General features: G+C 39.4%; 2 protein-coding genes across 10 annotated transcripts in view; one reads left to right on the top strand and one right to left on the bottom strand.

Moving 5' to 3' along the window:
* The window catches only part of LOC118547977 (uncharacterized), a 38266-nt gene extending 33316 nt beyond the window's left edge, over positions 1-4950 (bottom strand). For 5 of the 6 annotated variants that reach the window (XR_013445428.1, XM_078066467.1, XM_078066462.1 and 2 more), the window contains exon 1: positions 4665-4950. The gene's annotated coding sequence lies outside the window, so the exon portion shown is untranslated. Of the gene's footprint in view, positions 1-4419 lie in introns of all 6 variants that reach the window. The other variant, XR_013445425.1, reaches the window with a different exon arrangement.
* A 202-nt stretch (positions 4951-5152) lies between these two features.
* Positions 5153-18787, top strand: part of LRRC58 (leucine rich repeat containing 58) — a 39037-nt gene continuing 25402 nt past the window's right edge. For 3 of the 4 annotated variants that reach the window (XR_013445417.1, XM_078066455.1, XM_036111741.2), the window contains exons 1-3: positions 5153-5652; positions 14220-14348; positions 15013-15290. Coding sequence is in view for 3 of the 4 variants with exons in the window: in XM_078066455.1 (XP_077922581.1) it covers positions 5153-5652; positions 14220-14348; positions 15013-15290 (907 nt within the window). In the remaining variant the exon portion in view is untranslated. Of the gene's footprint in view, positions 5653-14219; positions 14349-15012; positions 15291-15476; positions 18784-18787 lie in introns of those variants that run through there. The other variant, XM_036111742.2, reaches the window with a different exon arrangement.

The following is an 18787-nucleotide window of genomic DNA, read 5'->3' as shown; positions in this document are numbered from 1 at the left end:
GATATTGAGCATCTTTTCATGTATTTATTGGCTATTTGTACATCTTCTTTGAAGAAATGTCTATTGGATCCTTTGCATTTTTATATTGGATTATTTGTTTTATTATGGGTTCATGTTTAATTTCTGTTACTTTAAGTATCTTAAAGGCAGTGATTATATTTGGACAAAATCATAAACTCTGGAGTCATATTCCATTATTTGGTTATCCAGCCCCATCATAACTGTATGACTTGGCAAGTTCCTTAATTTTCCCACAGCTCAGTTTTCTTATCTGTAAAATAGAGATAATAATACCTACCTTATAGAGTGAGTATAAGGATTAAATAAAATAATGACTACAAAGCTCTTAGGACAGTGCATGGCACTTAGAAAACAACCAATAAATGTTAGCCCTTATTTTTAGTTATCTCTATACATTTCCAATGTATAGTTCACTTTTTTACACACAAAAGTGCTCCATGAGTATTTGAGAATGAATAAATTGGGGACTAGAAGTATTTTAACTTGTTTATAGTTGTTGCTATGACTAGCTATCTATGAAAACAGACATTTTTCCAAAGAAGACATCTAAATGGCCAACAGACACATGAAAGAGTGCTCAACATCGCTCGGCATCAGGGAAATCCAAATCAAAACCTCAATGAGATAACCCATCACACCAGTCAGAATGGCTAAAATTAACAAGTCAGGAAACGACAGATGTTGGCGAGGATGCCGAGAAAGGGGAACCCTCCTACACTGTTGGTGGCAATGCAAGCTGGTGCAGCCACTCTGGAAAACAGTATGGAGGTTCCTCAAGAAGTTGAAAATAGAGCTACTGTACAACCCAGCAATTGCACTCCTGGGTATTTACCCCAAAGATACAAATGTAGGGATCCGAAGGGGTATGTGCACCCCAATGTTTATAGCAGCAATGTCCACAACAGCCAAACTATGGAAAGAGCCAAGATGTCCATTGACAGATGAATGGATAAAGAAGATGTGGTATATATATACAATGGAATATTATGCAGCCATCAAAAAACCCCCAAAATCTTGCCATTTGCAACAATGTGGATGGAACTAGAGGGTATTATGCTAAGCGAAATAAGTTAATCAGAGAAAGACATGTATCATATGATCTCACTGATACGAGGAATTCTTAATCTCAGGAAACAAACTGAGGGTTGCTGGAGTGGTGGGGGGTGGGAGGGATGGGGTGTCTGGGTGATAGACATTGGGGAGGGTATGTGCCATGGTGAGTGCTGTGAATTGTGTAAGACTGATGAATCACAGACCTGTACCTCTGAAACAAATAATACATTATATGTTAATTAAAAAAAAAGAAGAATATAGTAGGAAGGGAAAAATGAAGGGGGGGAAATCGGAGGGGGAGATGAACCATGAGAGACTATGGACTCTGAGAAACAAACTGAGGGTTCTAGAGGGGAGGGGGTTGGAGGGATGGGTTAGCCTGCTGATGGATATTAAAAAGGGCACGTACTGAATGGAGCACTGGGTGTTATACGCAAACAATGAATCATGGAACACTACATCAAAAATTAATGATGTAATGTATGGTGATTAACATAATAAAATAAAATTTTAAAAAAAGAAAAGGTAAAACAATATTATGGAACATATGCTGAGCAAGTGGATAAAATTAAAAAGGTATATAGTCACTCAAAATCCCAAAACAGTCACCGAGGAAAACACCTCCTCAGGTATGAGAAAAACCCCTAAATGGAGTGCCTTCATTGGGAGTAATCATCAGGATGCTTTTATAGCTCTAACAAATGCTTAGCCAAAGACATCCAGATCTGAAAATGCCATGTCATTATTTGAATCTTCAAAAAATTTCAATAAAGAAGACTGGTTTGGGGAAAGATACTCAAGAAAGCTTCTTAATCTATCAATTCTCCAGCAAGAATACACTAAGGCAGAGAAAGAAACTGCTAATGATAACCAAACTGTAGACCTTAACTGACAAAACTGGCTGCAAACTCACTCTGGGCCCCTGTAAATATAGAGGCCATTGTCTCCTCATGATGAATTCAAAGACTACGGCTCCCTCTGCCTTCAGTGCTGCTTTAAACAGAGAATAACTGGCTTTTTGATATCTGGGCTACAGTTGGTAGGAAGATGGCAGAACTTTAAGCCATCCAGGCCAAACTGGATAAACCAACCTGAGATTCAGCAATGGAAAGAACTCAAAGCAGCTGACCTTCATCTGACAACTAATGAGGAGACATGGAGTCAGGGGAGGAGGGAGAGAGATGGATTGAAATAATGAAAGCAGTGCTTCAGAATGCCTATCAGAATCCAGAGGTAACTGGAATGAAGGTAGAAATCCGGTTTAGGAGGCCTGGTGCCCTGATATGACTAGGGGACAGGACAATAAGCATAAATTTGGGGAGTCAAAACTCAGCGGCAAGGAGAGTGCAGACCAACCTCTCAAATTGTAATCCCTAAAAGATGGCATGACCCAGGCAGAAAACCACAGTTTATGCAGGAAATTGTGCCATCATGAGTAAAGACTGTTCTCAACTTTCTCTTTACCCTGATCATGATAAAACAAGTGTGAGAGAGTAATAGTTATAACAATAACTACTATTACTATTACTGCTAATAATAATAATAATAATTGCTACTACTCATGGAGTATTTACTTTGAACTAGGTACTATGGTAAGCACTTTAGATTTAACCTTATAATGACTCTATGAAACAGATAATATTCTTCATAATCAAAGCTCAGAGAGAATTAAATAAGAGAAATCTGATTTCCAGAGGTAGGATCTGAAACCTAGACCTTATAAAAGCCAAAGCCCATGCTTTAACATCACTATGTTGCCTCCCAGCTAGTATGGTTTACGAAAGGATTCTCCACTCAGCTTATTTCCTGGTTTTTCTGCAGTCAATTGGGCAATAAGGCCATCTTAATCAGGTATGCCAAAACCTATTCATGCATTTATTTCATTTACTCACTATTTATTGAGCACATACTATGTCTCAGGGAGGGGTGCCATGGTAAATAGACACAGTTCCTGCCCCTAGGAAATGCAGGCAGGGTGGCTGAAGGAGGAAGTGCCCTTCATTTGATGTCCCTTCTTTTTTCAATAACATCCTAATCAGGAGACTTATCCTCAAATATAGTCAGTTTGACCCAAGAGTCACTTGATGGTTAAGTTTTGATAAGTGGACAAATATGCCATATACTCTCAAAATTCCCTGAAATCCATATCCCTCTCCCTAGATAATGCACTACGCTGTCTCCTCGTCCCTTCACACTCTCCACTGCCCCCGCTGCATCTCTGAAATCTCCTTCAGCTAGCCACAAGACCGAGCCCATCACTGTGAAGGATAAGAAGCCACCAATGCTCCTTCAACTCCCACAGGGTTTTCAGAACTCTCCAAGCTGCCTGGATAGTTTCAAGGCCCACTATAGTGGGCCTGCTGAATTTAGACTTATCTGGCTGTGAGCAAGAGAGATGCATCCATGGTAGCAGAGATAGGGCTTATTATAATGAACAATAAGGGGATTCTTACATTAATTTGAACATTTCTTCAAAACTTTCTATCAGGCAGCTTCATTCTCTACTATTTGAGGCTATTTCCATCTTTCCCCCTTCATTTCACTGATTTGTAACCTTAACTATTTCTGAATCACATTCAAATCATTTTTTCTCATATTAAATTCCTGTCACTTAATTTTTATCACAGATACATAGCACATTTTAAAAGCATAAAACTGTATTATTTTAAGTATTTGCAATTTTCACATATGACGGCTCCTGCCAGTATGTGATCTTGATCCAAGACAAAGTCTAATTTTTAAGAGAACCCTTTTGAAACAGGTTTTGAAACATTCTATTTCTGGTCTTAAAAGTCTTAAAAACATTCTATTTCTGATTTACACTGACAAAGTATGTCCTCCTACTTACTGTAACTCAAGCAGAAATTAAAATTTGGCAGCAGGTAAGAGGCATAAAGTTTCTCACGCAAATGAGTGACAAGAAAAAAAGTTACTTTATTCTTTTTAGGAGGAAAGCAACTTAATGTCATTGATTATATACAATTTTTGAACAATTATATGCATAAGGTTTGTAAAAAATTGTTAAATATTTTTCTCATTTCTACGACTTTCCAAAATTATGAAAAGTAATTTCAGAAAAGACTGAGCTTAGGGCAAATATGTTAATTAGAAGTACTAAATCAAAGCCAGAGTCGGGATTTTGCTAGTTAATTGTAGTTTTAACCTGCAGTAAAATCTCACTGCTTTCTTAGTTCTTAAACTGATCAATTAACTTGAGCTATCTCAAGTTAACGAACCTCTTCCATGGCTCCCAAATTCATTTCCAGCCACTACAAATTAAACCAAAAACCACAGAAATGCTTCTATAGCTAAAATGTAGAAACACCTTTACTTAGTATACCTTACTTTTATCGGGTTTCAAAAAGAAATTAATCCTGCAGGCAAACAGGGCAAGTAATTATCCATGCTCTACGGATGGAGAAACTGAAATCAAATTCTTTGTCCAAGGACACAGGCTTATTTAATAGCAGAACCCGAGGTAGGATCCAGGGGTTCTGATTTCTAGCCCAGCTGTCTTTGCACTTTGAAGTCGGCTTGGTTAATCCCGCGCCTTTAAATTCCTGGGGCTTGCTGTAATGAAGCTGACTCACCACTAAATTCCTGTGTTCTCACTGAATCCCGCAGAGTAGGGGCCCCACTCCCAAACTGGGAACCAAGGGGGCGGTGCACCATGACGCGCTAACCCTCAAGGCCAGATAAGCAAACAGTCCTCGGGCTGTTTACCGAGGCAGTCCTGCACTCTGAGGACAGGTAAACCAGACTCCAGGGACTGTAAACCGCCCCTGTTCAAACCCTCCGCGGTTCAAAGGACAACTTCGCGGCCACCCGGCCTCCGCCCCCGCCCGCACCCCTTCTCCGTGCCGCGCGCCACGTGAGACGCAGCCCGGCCCCCCGAGCGGCGCGCGCACCCCGCCGCCTGGCGTCGCGTGACTCGGCTGGGGCGCGCGGGGTTAGCGCCCGCCCGCGCCACTTCCGACGCAGCCCTCGGTTCAGGTTCCGGGGCGTCGCGGAGCTCCCGGCCTGTGGATCGCGCGGGGCGCCCTTCGGTTCCGGGGCCAGGCGCCCCGCGGCGGCCGGGATGGAGGAGGCCGGAGCGGCGGTGGCCACGGCGGGGGAGGCCGAACTGAACTTGTCCCGCCTCAGCGTGTCCCCGGAGACTCTGGAGTTGGAGCTGGAGGCGCGGGGCGAAGAGCGGCGCGGCGCCCGTGAGGCGCTGCTCCGGCTGCTACTGCCTCATAACCGTCTGGTGTCGCTGCCGCGGGCGTTATGCAGCGGCTTCCCGCACCTCCAGCTGTTGGACGTGAGCGGCAACGCGTTGACCGCGCTCGGGCCAGAGCTGCTCGCGCTGAGCGGCCTCCGCACGCTGCTGGCCAAGAACAACCGGCTCGGCGGGCCCGGCGCGCTGCCCAAGGGCCTGGCCCAGTCGCCGCTCTGCCGCAGCCTCCAGGTGCTCAACCTCAGCGGGAACTGCTTCCAGGAGGTGCCCGCGTCGTTGCTGGAGCTGCGCGCGCTGCAGACCCTCAGCCTGGGTGGCAACCAGCTGCAGAGCATCCCGGCCGAGATCGAGAACTTGCAGAGGTGAGCGGGCCCCTGCCCCAGAGTAGGGAACCCTGGGGCGGTGTCCAGGAGCCCCGGAGCGCTAGGCTTGTCTTGGCGCTGGTCATTTGTCACGTAACCAACCGTCTGCTTCCAGGCTCGCTCTTTAACTCTTTGGCAGTGATCACTGCCCGGCCGTCTCTGCGAGTTGTAAGTGAAGATCCGGTAAGATCGCGTGTGTAACAGCGTTTGGGACTGTGTTTGCCCTAAGTAGATTTTCGAGGCAGTTTTTCTTTTTTCTTGGGTTCCGGGGGGTGGGGGGAGTGATCCCAACTGAGTAGGTACTCAAACAAATGTCAGTCTGAGGTGGTCACTTCCTTGCTTTGACGTCTGTGGTGGTTTTTCATGCCTTTTAGCGTGACAAACAAGATACTCTGACCAAACCCTTGCTTTCCACTCCATTTCCTGCTATCCTTTCTCTGTAGCAATACTAGCACTGTTAGTGAAATTCAGTGAGTCATGCAGTTTACCAACACCTTATGGGCACTTACTAAATATGTGGTGAATGGATGCAGGGCCTCTGTTCATGTGCAGTTCCCTTTGCCTGGAATGTTGCCTGCACCTGGCAAACTCCTATTCATCCTTCAGAACCTATTGCCAGGGTTGTCTGTTTCCTTCCTGTACTGGTTCCTGGACAATTATTAACTGAAGTGTACTTCCTGTGTACCTCATTCATCCTGCCATTGCATTTACCTTATTGATTATAATTCCTTGTTCAGACGTCTGCCTCACCCACTAGATTATTCAGTAAATATATGTTGAATTAAATGGAAAGAGGAAGCAGAGAGGCAGGATAGCAAAAGTCTCCTAAAAGTGCTCTGCAGGGGTGTGAGAAATAGAGCAAAAGCAAGTGTATTGTCCAAAGTGAAAAAAAAAACAAAATGTTTGTCATCTGTAAAATATTTTCACATCCTTTGTTGAGTTTTCTGGGATAACAGAATATTAGAGCTAGAAAGAGGTAAGTGTAGTGAAAAGAACATTGACCTGAGAATAAGAACTCTTGGTGTCCCAGCCTTAGGCAGGTCACTTAACATATCCTGACCACAGCTTCCTAATCTGCAAAATAAGGCATTTGGACAAGATGTCCATTGACTCATCAACAGATATTTATGAAGTACTTACCATGTGTCAGGCACTGTCCTAGGTACTGGGGATGCATGTGGTAAACATGGTCCTGTTTTCATGGAGTTAACATACTAATAGGAGACATTAAACAACGAATTATAAACCTCATTTTTTGATTACAGTTTTGAAAAGTTCTATGAAGACAAACGGAATGCCTTGAAATAACAGAGGGACCTGACTTAGTTTGGTCCTTGAACAGGTAACATTTGAATTGAGAATGGAGAATTGAGAATTTTGAAGGAAGAATAAGAATTAACTAGGAGAGGGTGGGGTGGGATCAGTCTAGGTAAAAGGAACAGTGCATGTAAAAGCCGGAAGGCGAGAGGGACTGAAGGCCAACATTTTGAAAGGAGGACATTGTACTAGAGCATAGTGAGAAAGTGGCCAAGAGTGAAAGTTGGCAAATAGAAACTTGAACCAGTCCCAGGCCATGTTGGATCTTGAAGACCATGGTAAAGTTTGGATTTTATTCTAAGTACACACAGGAAAGTTTTAAGCACATCAGCCTTGTTGCTGTGCAGCAATGGAGTGGGGAGAGGGTGGAGAGACGAGATTTTGAGGGCTGGTTAGAAGGAGGTCATTCTAGTAGAATGAGAGATGATGGTCACTTACACCTGTGTGATGCTAAGAGCGATATTAAGAAATAGAAAAGTTGGAAAGAGATTTAGACATAAAATTGACAGTCCTTGGTTCCTCCTAGTTTTGAAGTTACATAATTCCAACCTTCTCATTTGAGTCTTAATATACTAAGAAAAACCTAGAGCAATTATTTCCATCACATGGGGGAAAAGGTAGGCAAAAATCCTATTTATTGAGTACTTACAATGCTGTAGGCCCTGCGGTAGAGGCTCTAAATATCCTTTTTAATTCTCACAATGCCTATGTGAGATGAGAGGAAGAAACTGAGGCTTTGAGAGGTTAAGTTATAAGAACCCAAAGCCAATGAGTGGTGGAACTGGATTTGATCTCTGGGACCTCTGAGTCCAAACCCAAGAATTTTCCGCTGTGACAGAATAGGGCTAGAACCTAATCCTTCTGACTGCTGTTGCATATGTGATCAGGAGGATTGGTCAAAACTCTTTCCTGGTTTACCTGATTTTCTAGCCAATAAACTATGCTTTTTGGTCATTGTACCTTTGGCTCCAATTGTGTGTGGGATCTTTGTCAGTGTTTCCTTTTTTCAGTTTTATGCTCCATTTCTCTTTACTGATAAGAATCAGTAAAGGTTTAGGCCATGCTCCAAATTGCAACTCTAGTTGAGTGTAGGCTAAAAGGGTCGTGTAGAAATACAATCTTAGAAGTAGAAACAACCTGGGCAATGGCCTGATTCACCCCCCTCCCTTTTTTTTTTAGCAGATGAGGACACTGAGATTTAGTATCAGTCACTTGCTTGAAGCCAGATAGTGACAATGAGATTCATGTGGTTCATGTACTTTAAAAGCTTGTGGTGAGTGATAGTATTTGAAAATGATTCGATATGGGGATGCTACCTCAAGAAAACTACTTTCTTTATCCACAGATGTATAGTTCTTATCTCTCTGTGTTTCTCTACCTGTTTCCTGCCTTCTTGTACAAAGCTGCCTCACTATAATTCCATCTCCCTTTAACCAACCATAATGTAGAACGAATTTATATTTTTGTTATTCTTAATGTCACTTTTTAAAATATTTATTTATTTGACAGAGAGAAAGAGATAGCAAGCGAGAGAGATCGCAAGCAGGGGGAGCGGCAGGCAGAGGGAAAGGGAGAAGCAGGCTCCCACTGAGCAAGGAACCTGACGCGGGGCTCAATCCCAGGACCCTGAGATCATGACCTGAGCTGAAGGCAGACGCTTAACTGACTGAGCACCCAGTCGCCCCTCTTAATGTCATTTTTATTTGGGTGGAGGAGCAAAACATTTTCTACTTAGGCCTGTGGTTAAAGTTATTGGCACTAAGGGCCTCGTCTGTTTTTTCAGTGGGTCATTGGCCCTTGCTAGAGAAAAGGCACCCACTTCAGTATCACTAAGGATTGGAGAATCAAGATACTTTCCAAGAAGCAAATTTAACATTGGTGTGTTAATGCTAAACAGAAAGGAAAGGAAGAATTCTATGAATTCTGTGAATGAGTTTTCTGTTTCAGTGTTTGTCACGAAAAAATAGAATTGTTCCAAGCCCGATGAACAGAAGTGCAATGTTGACAAAAATACATCACAAGAACTTTTAAACACTACAGTTTTGCTTAACATTCAACAGTAGTTTGTTTTCTCCTTTCAAAAGCATTTTTGGAAACAGTAGAGTGTGTTTAGTTTGCCCAAATAATTGAAAGGCTTCAAGTCCCTAGAACTTTGGAAATTATTTGAGTTTCAAAGTGAGAAATAGGTCTGAAAGTGTAAATTTAATATGCTGGTTGTGTACTCTGATTAATGATACCCACAGAGAATTTATATGATTTTGAAATAGTAGGCTTAGTTATATTTTAGAACATCAGATACTTTTCTGATAAAGTCACAGTAACTACTAAGGTTTGGCATCCTTTCTTTCTGTGTACACTCCAAGCATTGATAGAAGCAGACATTGAGTCATAACTGACAACCAGACACTAATTTCTCTCAGTTCTTGACTTAAACAAATAGAAAGGACAAGATTTAAATTTGCTCTCAGAATCACTCTTCCCTTTCTTCACCTTATTTTTTCTCCATCATTAGATTCTGTCGCAAATTGTTATTTATTATTTGACTATTGAAATCTTTATCAAAGGACTCCCAAGATTGCTAAATTTTTCCCCAGGTAGTCTTCTCATTAAAATAGTTCCTTTTCCAGGATAATTTCTGTGATTTGGATTTCAGATGTTCTTTCTATTCTACTCTCTTTTGTTCCATTCTATTCTAGTAGCTCCCCTCTTTGAAAAAGAGAGATTTCTGAGTAACCAAGCATTAACTTATACCATATTTGGTAGAACAAAAAATCCTGCTCAGGAACTTTTTCTTTCTTTTTTAACCAGTGCTCAGATACTTATGTGTAGGAGAATTCAGTCTTATATCCAAACAGTTGATTTTTGCTACAAGATATTCTTTGAAAGAGAAAAAAATATATCAGAATTAAAGTTGTCTGCTTACTTCTACTAAGCATTATAATTCAAAAGAGAGATGCAATCTTGGAAAGATTTGCACAATCAGAAATAGGAAAAAAGTATCAATATATTTTTAAAATGACAAAACTTCAGATTCAAGTTAGCTTTTTAAATCACTACATATCAAGGAAGTCTGAGATGATGAAATAACAGAAACTCAACAAATGAAAGAAATTGTACCTGAGAAAATACATACAAGATACTCTTTAAAGGACTTTAAAGTATGTTTTATAACTTCAGAAAGGTAAAGGCAGGAACTTCATCAATGAAACAAGAATAAGAAAGTTAAAAACCAACAATTATGAAAACCCCAGTTAGAATTCCTAGAAATGAAAAAAAAAAATGTAATTATGAACTCAGTGTGCTGAATAGTATACTGAAGTCAGCTGATGAATGAATCATTAAGCCAAAAGATCTTACTGAGGCATTCTCCGGGAATGCAGCACAAAAAGATAAAGAAATGGAGAGTACAGGGATACCTGGGTGGCTCAGGTCATAACCCAGAGTCCTAGGATCTAGCCCTGCTGCATCAGGCTCCCCGCTCAGCTGGAAGTCAGCTCCCTCTCCCTCTGCCCCCTCCCTGCTTGTGTGCTCTCTCTCTGTCTCTCTCACTCTTTCTCAAATAAATAAATCTTTAAAAAAAAAAAAGAAAGAAATGGAGAGTATGAAAGAAAGGTTTCTTTCATGTAAAATTGATCCTGAAGTTCAAACAGCTGTTTAGTAGGAATTTTAGAAAGAGAATAGAGAAAATGTAGGAAAGGCTATGTTTGATGTAATAGTAGCTGACAATTTTCCACAATTAGACTCTACCAATTTTCCACAAGAGCACTCTAAACTGATATCTTGAAACATCATAGTAAAACTTTAGAATAGAGAGAAAAAGACCCTAACAGCTCCTAATAAAAAAACCGATTACCTACAAAGGAACAGTAGTAATACTGGCTGTAGTAAGGTAATAGAATAGTATCTTCTTAGTGCTAAGGAAAAGTGATGTCAACCTAGAATTTTATGCCTAGCCAAGCTGTTACTCAACAGTGAAGGAAAGAGATAAAAACATTAAAGACAAAGAATTCAAAAATTAACAACCATGGGTCTTTGTTGAATATATACTCCAAGAAAAAATGGACTTTAAAAGAAATAGCAAGATCTTTACTAGCAGGCTTGTACTTCAAAGCTTGAAAGCAGGCTTATGTAGGGCCAACCTATTTTTGGGTATCAGAACTAATTTTAGTAAAATTCAGAGTTATAAAAAAAGAAAAAGAAAAAAGAAATAACAAGCTCCAGAAACAATGGTGAACAAAGAAATTGGTAAAACAGATTCATGAATCTGAATAATTATTAATTGGAAATAAATTTAAATTTATTTTCAAATCAAGGTAGAACTAGTTCTAAATGATATGAAGAGAAGGACAGAAAACATGGATGTGTGTTTGGGAGCGAGAGGGAGAGCAAAGGAAATTCAAGGGGTAACTACTAGCAAGATAGAAATAGCACATACAGTTCAAAAGAGTAGAGGGGGAATGGGAAGAAAGGAAATTTGAATGAAACACACAAAAGAGCAGAAGAGAAAAAAGATATTTAGATACACTGTGGTAATAGAAAACACAAGTCTAAACTTACAAAATCAAGTTGCATCCTGCTTATAAGAGTTACACTTGAAATAGAAATACCTCAATAAGGTAAAAGTAATAGGATAGAAGAAGATGTACCAAGCAAATCTCTATTGTTTCACATCTGCACTACTGCATTAGGCTCCAGTCTAGTCATCCTACTTCCACTTCTCCCATTGTACTCTCCTCTCCCCACCACTTACCAAGCTACTTTCCACACAGTAGCCACAGTGATCTTTGTAAAGTGTCAGTCAAGTTACACAACTTTGTTCAAAACCCTTCCTACTTAGGATAAAATTCAAAATCCTTACTGAGGCCCAAAAGGCCCTCTGTGATCTGGCCTTACCATGCTACCTGTCTGACCACCACTGTCCCCCATCCACCACTCTGATGTACCCACAACTGGCAACACACCAAGCATTTTCTACCTTAGGAATTTGTACTCATTCATTTCATTCTGATCTCTGTTCACATGTCATCTAAAAGAAACCTTTCTTAACCACCCTGTCTAGAATTTCACTTCCGTAACTAACCATCTAATTACCTCCCTTTTTAGGGAGGTAACACTTAAAGCTCTCAGACATAATACATACACATTCACTGATTTATTGTCTATCTCACAAGATTATAAAGTAAAGAACTTGGTCTTGTTTATACTGTGTTCCTGGAATGGTGCCTGGCACGTGGTAGATGCCTAGTTCGTATTTGTTAACTAGGCACTTTATGTGATGTATAATATTATTCCATTTTGAAGAGGAAAAACCTAGGGCATAACAAGAATAAGTAAATGGCTTAAGTTCTTATACTGGTGAATGGTGGTTTAAATGAAATAAATACGAACAAAAATAAAATCGAGACACAATATTGATAATTAAAAGAAATAGATTTTAAGGCAAATGGATTAAAAGGAAAAAAGAGAAATGTTTCATATGAGTTAAGGAGCAGTTCAGCAAGGATTTATTTGCATTATAGCCTCTGTATTTTCAGGGGAAAGAGCAAAACTTGGTAATTATAAAGGGAAGAAGGAAAACTGTTTCTGGTAGAAGACTAACCACCAGAGCAAGAAGGCAAAATAATAGATGCTATAAAAATTTTGAATTGCAGTTAATAAGTTCAATACTAGTAGCTCCACATTCATTTTACACATGCAAAATGTGAACAAAAATAGACCATGCTCTAGGCCACAGAAGAACAAGGTTATGCGGAACATGTATTTAACAACAAAGCTCCCAACAAATTAATAAGAGAAAGCCATAAAACCTGTGAGAAAAATGAGTAAAGAATAGGAACAGGCAATTCTCTAAAGATACACAAATGACCAAAAATATATACAGAGATGCTTAATTCACTAATAACTAGAGAACTGCAAATTAAAAGAACAGAATGGTATCATTTTTCACACAATCAAATAGTTAAAAAAAAAATTAAAGCAAATGATAATAATAAGTCCTGCCAGGATTATATGGTAAGAAGTACTCTTAATTTGCTAATTGTGGATTTATAATTAGCTGTAGCCCTGCAGAGTAACTTGGCTTTACCTTTTTAATCCTACTCTATCTTTTAACCTTATATCCTAAAATCTTCCCCTGGAACTCTGATTTAGTGAATCTGGATGGGGCCTAGAATTTGTAGCTTTAAAAGTATCCCAGGTAGTTCTTACCCTGGAAGTTTGGGTAATAGTTTAGTAGGCTATTTTTTCCCACATTCAGAGGTGTCTTAAAAGAATGCTAGTGTCCATTGAATTAGCAGATTTAACAGGAAGACAAAAGTAACATTGTAATGGAAAAAATCTGTATGTATATATTTTAATTATATATCTTATAAGAACTGATTCTGCTACTCCCTGCAAAAATCTTTCGGAGAAAGCCTTTCTACAGTCAACACCACAAAAAGTAGCAGTGCATTTTGGTGCAATATATGCTATGTCTAAAATGTGGTTAACCTGATGGAAAATAAGGTAAGTATCTGGAGCTTTAATTTCATGATAGTGGTCAGTTTTACACAATTTATTTAGATAGCTCCTGAAGAATGCTTTTGCTATAGTAAGAACAAAGAAGAAATTTAGAGTTCAGCCATGTTTTCCCATTCTTTTCAGAAAAAGATAGTGGTTTTTCCATTGCCTAAAAGTGCACCAAATCCATGCCTACAGCACAAAATTCAGGCTTCGTATAATCCGGCTTTTCTTCAGCCTTTTCTCTGGATTCTTCAATAGGAACTCTGCCCTTCTGTGGTAAAAGATGTGTCCATTGTCCCATAAAAGCCCTCCCCTCCAACCTGAAGTGTCTTATTTCCTCCCAGCTGCAAGGACTAAATTCATGGTCCATCTGAAGTCACAAACTTTTGCAAAGCCTTTCCCAATCCCAAGTACTGTGTCCTTTTCTTACTTCTCAGTTTTTTTAAACTCCTTTATCATTTATGGATTGCTCTGCTTATTTTGGTATTTTAATCATGTTATACTCACTTTTGGCCTTGTTTTGTGTTTAATTATAATATGGTCTAACAATACCCTGTCTTACCTGCTTACCTGTAATATAAGCTCTCTAAAGATTACATTATTTCTCTAGAGCCTGTATAGCATATAGCAGATCCTAAGTAAAACATTTGCTGAATGAATAAATGAAATGTGTTTATTGTAATAAAGACATTGGGATGTCTTGTCCAATTTTTGTTTACATTTTTGTTTTTGTTCATTTATTTTTACAGTTTAGAGTGTTTATATCTCGGAGGAAACTTCATCAAAGAAATCCCACCAGAATTAGCAAATCTGCCTTCTCTAAGTTACTTGGTATTATGTGACAACAAAATCCAAAGTGTGCCTCCTCAGCTTTCACAGTGAGTAGTTTCAGGCAGGCTAAGTATACACAGAGATCCTTGCTTAGGAATTTTTGTCTTGCATTCATCCCACATGTTTTATATATGTAGAAGAAAATTAGGCATTCTCAAAGTAAATGATACATGAGAATTACAGTTCTGAGGTTTGCTGTGAGTTGAGTTGCTTATTTTTAACATTACTTTTAAATGTGCTGGTTTATGTCTCAAAATATTTGTTTAGCCTGTTTTCTCTAATCAAAAATAGAGTAATTTGGCATAGATTTCCCCAGGTTTTATGGAATTTTACTGATTTTATATTTGATATGAAACATTCCTATCCTGATGACATAATGTGAAGGATCTTGATTTCTATTGCATTTTAAATCTTTCTTCTTATAGGTATCTGAATGATAAATCATGCTAAAAAATCTTTAAATCTAGCATTTATGTCAGGCTGGCACATCAGAATACTGATTATTATTCTACATTCTCTAAGATCCCGTGGGCAAATATCATCTCATGATATTTACAAGTCTACACTCTGGTCTAGTTTCAGCTCCTTTTTATTTTACCTCTTCTGTTGGCCTTAATTGCTTATCCTCATGGGAAAATCAAGTTCTTCGCTTAGCTTTCTTGGTAGTTAGCTTGCTCGCTGCCATTGATTTTTGTACTGCATTCATTGTAGGTTGCATTCGCTTCGTTCCCTCAGTCTTCACAATAACTTGCTGACATACCTGCCTCGAGAGATCCTCAGCCTTGTTCATTTGGAAGAATTGAGTTTGCGAGGAAATCCATTAGTTGTTCGTTTTGTTAGAGATTTAACCTATGACCCTCCAACTCTCCTGGAATTAGCTGCACGGACCATTAAAATTCGAAATATTTCCTACACTCCCTACGATCTTCCTGAGAATCTTCTTAGATACTTGAGTTTAGCCAGCAATTGCCCAAACCCAAAGTGTGGAGGTAAGTTAATTCAGTGTATATGTTTCCCACTCATTTAGCTATTTTTTATAGATGATCGAAGTGTTTTTAAGTAGTCATCTTCTTTCAGAGAAAGGCATTTAGCCTCTTTCTGTTTCCCTTATCCTTTCACCCTTTTACCAGTAAAGTAAGACTTTTCTCCTTCCTCTCCCTTTCTTTTTTTTTTAGTGCTTTACAATTCATACAGAAGGAAAATACCCAGAAAGTCTCATCGTGTCTTGGAACTGTCACAAGATAGTAGAATAAGGCGGTAAAATAAGAGGAAACACAAAGGAAGCATAAACAGTCCTAACAGTTTAAAACGAGTCTCCAAAATGTTTAGCCACTTTTCATATTTATTTGATGGACATTTTCCTAGACCCACTGTTCTGAGTATCAGGTACCTTTATAGATTATGATTCAGGATGTAGGAGAATGGGCTGAATGTGCCAATTTTGGAATGTACCCTCGACTTTTATATTCTTGTAAATCCATGGTTCAAAATTTCTTGAATGTAGGGACACCTGGGTGGCTCAGTCGGTTAATCGTCTGCCTTTGGCTCAGGTCATGATCCCAGGGTTCTGGGATCGAGTGCTGCATCAGGCTCCCTGCTCAGCGGGGAGTCTGCTTCTCCCTCTGCCTGTTGCTCCCCCTGCCTGTGCTTGCGCGCACTCTCTCTCTCTGAGACAAAAAAATAAAATCTTTAAAAAAAAAAAGTCTTCAGTTTATAGCATTTGGAGGGAATTAAAGAAATGATAGACTCCAAGGCAGAGTAAAATAGAAATTCAAAATACTATTGGAAATCAAAGGAGGGAGAGGATACATGTAATTAGATCTGGAAAAAATGAGCTGATTCTTAAAGTATGAGTTGGATTTTGATATGGTAAGTAAGATTGAGGATAGGAAACTTTTCAGTTGGAGAGAGCAAAATTGGAGACAAAACAGTATGGGGCACAATATTGGATGAGTAGTAATTTGGCTCAAATATACAGTTAGGGAGGTACATGAGAGAAGAGTAAAAGATACATTGAGGCCCAGTTATGAAGGCCTGAAGTGCCAGGGTGTGTGGGTGGGAGCTGGTGACAGATAGCAGGTCGTTTTATTTTGGCTCTCTCATAAAAGACTGCTTTTTAAAAATCCAATCTAATGGGAGTACAGAGGGTTTTTACCGTTGTAGGAGAAATGTAGGTGCTGAGGAAATGCTACATCATGATGATCAGAGCCAGGTGAGATTTTCCCTGGAACTCCCATCGTGTCTTAAAACTGTTTGAAGGTTAAAAGAGAGAAAATGATTTAAATTTTTCAAAGAATATTAAAAAATAAAAAAGACACTCTTGGTTTAAAAAAGATGACCCTCTAGGCCATTTCTGGCCACTCTTAGAAATGGAAGGTCCTGTGCTGTGCCAGATTAGAAGTGCTTAAGCTCTTCTCTGTAGCTCTCCTTTCCCAAGTTGGCTTTTTTTTTTTTTGGAAGATTATTTATTTGTCAGAGAGAGCATGTGCACAAGCAGGGGGAGAAGCAGGCTCCTCCCCAAGCAAGGAGCCTGATGTGGGACTTGATCCCAGGACCCTGGGATCATGACCTGAGCTGAAAGCAGACGCTTAACTGACTGAACCACCCAGGCATCCCCCAAGTTGGCTTTAACAGTGGTGAGGGATAGCATTCACACCAGGCCTTACGGCATAATAATCTATGTCTGATCTCTTCTTTGAATTCTAAAAATGGACCTCTACAAGAATTCTCTTTTCTCTTTTAAATGCTTTTTTAAATGACTTTTTTAGTATACCGATATGTTATGTATCTTAGAAACAAATGTACTTCAAAAATTATTAGTTTAAAAATCGAGATTATACGAAAATTGAACCAGTGATGTTTTCCCCCTCAGACTCATTAGCTATTGAACACTGAGTTAAACAAAAGTAAATTTATTTTTTTTTAAGATTTACTTACTTATTTTAGAGAGAGAGCTTGAGTGTGTAAGTTGGGGGAGGGGCAGAGAGAGAGAATCTTCAAGCAGACTCCCCACTGAGCACAGAGCCCAAGGTGGGGTGGGGCACGGCCTCGATCTCACGACCCCTGAGATCACCACCTGAGCCATAACCAGAGTCGAAATCTTAACCAACTGAGCCACCTGGGTGCCCCAGCAAACGTAAATTTATATTTTGAGAGATTTTTTTTGTCTTTGTAGAATCTGAGATCATAGAAATGACAAGGTAGTATTGTACTGTTTTAGCTCATGGTAACTCTATAATGCTTTATTTTATTACTTCCTTCTTCTTTTAGGATGCTAACACATTTTGGGGGATTTACTATCAATATTGATTGACCCGTTTATTGCATTTATATACTTTCCTAAATTGTTCAAAGTAACATACCATGAAATCCCCTTTTTAAACTATGAATTATACTGGCTACAGGATCAAAAAATTAGAAAGTTAATGGGGGGAAAAGATAAATAGAAATCATTGTTTCTCCTTTGCTTGAACCACATCTTCTTAGTTTAGAGCCTTATGTGATACACATAGAGTAGTTGGTGCCGGAGGAATCTTAGAGTATAGAGGTTGAGATTGCTCTGCAGAAAGGTGATGGGACCCAGAATTGTAGGTGTTCCAGTTACACTGAACCCTGAGCCACAGTAACCTCTGCTTTCCTCTCAGCTGTAGCTATAGTTTTACTTAGCTGAAGGGCCCAGCTCAGGAGCACTAAATTAGGAATCAAAAAAGGTGAATACTGTTTCAGTCTACCTAACAATATATAATTATGTGAGAATCAAGTGAGATCATTCATGAAACAGCTTTGAAACCTGTAGATTTAGAGCCTGTGGAAATGTAAGATGGTATTTTGTTTCTTTTAATTTTCCCTTCCCAATACATAAGAACAAAATACCAAAAGTGATCTCTTTTCTGCAAATTTTGTGTGTAACAACTAATCTTTTAAGATCATTAAAGGAGTTTTGTGGGGTTTTTTTAAGATTTTATTTATTCATTTGAGAGAGGGAGAGCATGAGAGCACGAGCGGTGGGGAGGAGCAGAAGGAGAGGGATAAGCAGACTCTCCTGGGATCATGACCTGAGCCGAAGGCAGTCGCTTAACCAGCTGAGCCACCGAGGTGCCCCTTGTGGGGTTTTTTTAAGCTTCTTGACTGTAGGGTAGTACCAAGGAGTAGCTTGGAGGATGGGGGAAGAACTATACTAAACACTATAATCTCTCCATCAGCCATTGTCCACCAAGTTACCCAGAGAAAATAAGTTAACAGTATCCTTTTAATGCCAGCTCCCTTTAAGATAAATCTTATCTGGCCTTCTCTTAGTAGCCAAATTGCCATCTAGGCCTTCTAGTATTTCTGTAAATAGCTATAGAAGCAACTATTGCTTCTACTTAAAATTCACAGAAAAGGAGACTATATATGACTTTTCTTCAGAATGCTGGAGAAGGGGTTGAAAAATAAATGGCTCTTTGCTTTGTAATGATTATTTTGTACTTAATTCCTTCTTCTCTCC

This window comes from Halichoerus grypus, chromosome 1, assembly GCF_964656455.1.
Source record: "Halichoerus grypus chromosome 1, mHalGry1.hap1.1, whole genome shotgun sequence".
Lineage (NCBI taxonomy): Eukaryota > Metazoa > Chordata > Mammalia > Carnivora > Phocidae > Halichoerus > Halichoerus grypus.
The sequence above is the reverse complement of the archived record's forward strand: the minus strand, read 5'-3'. Positions and strand labels throughout refer to the sequence as shown.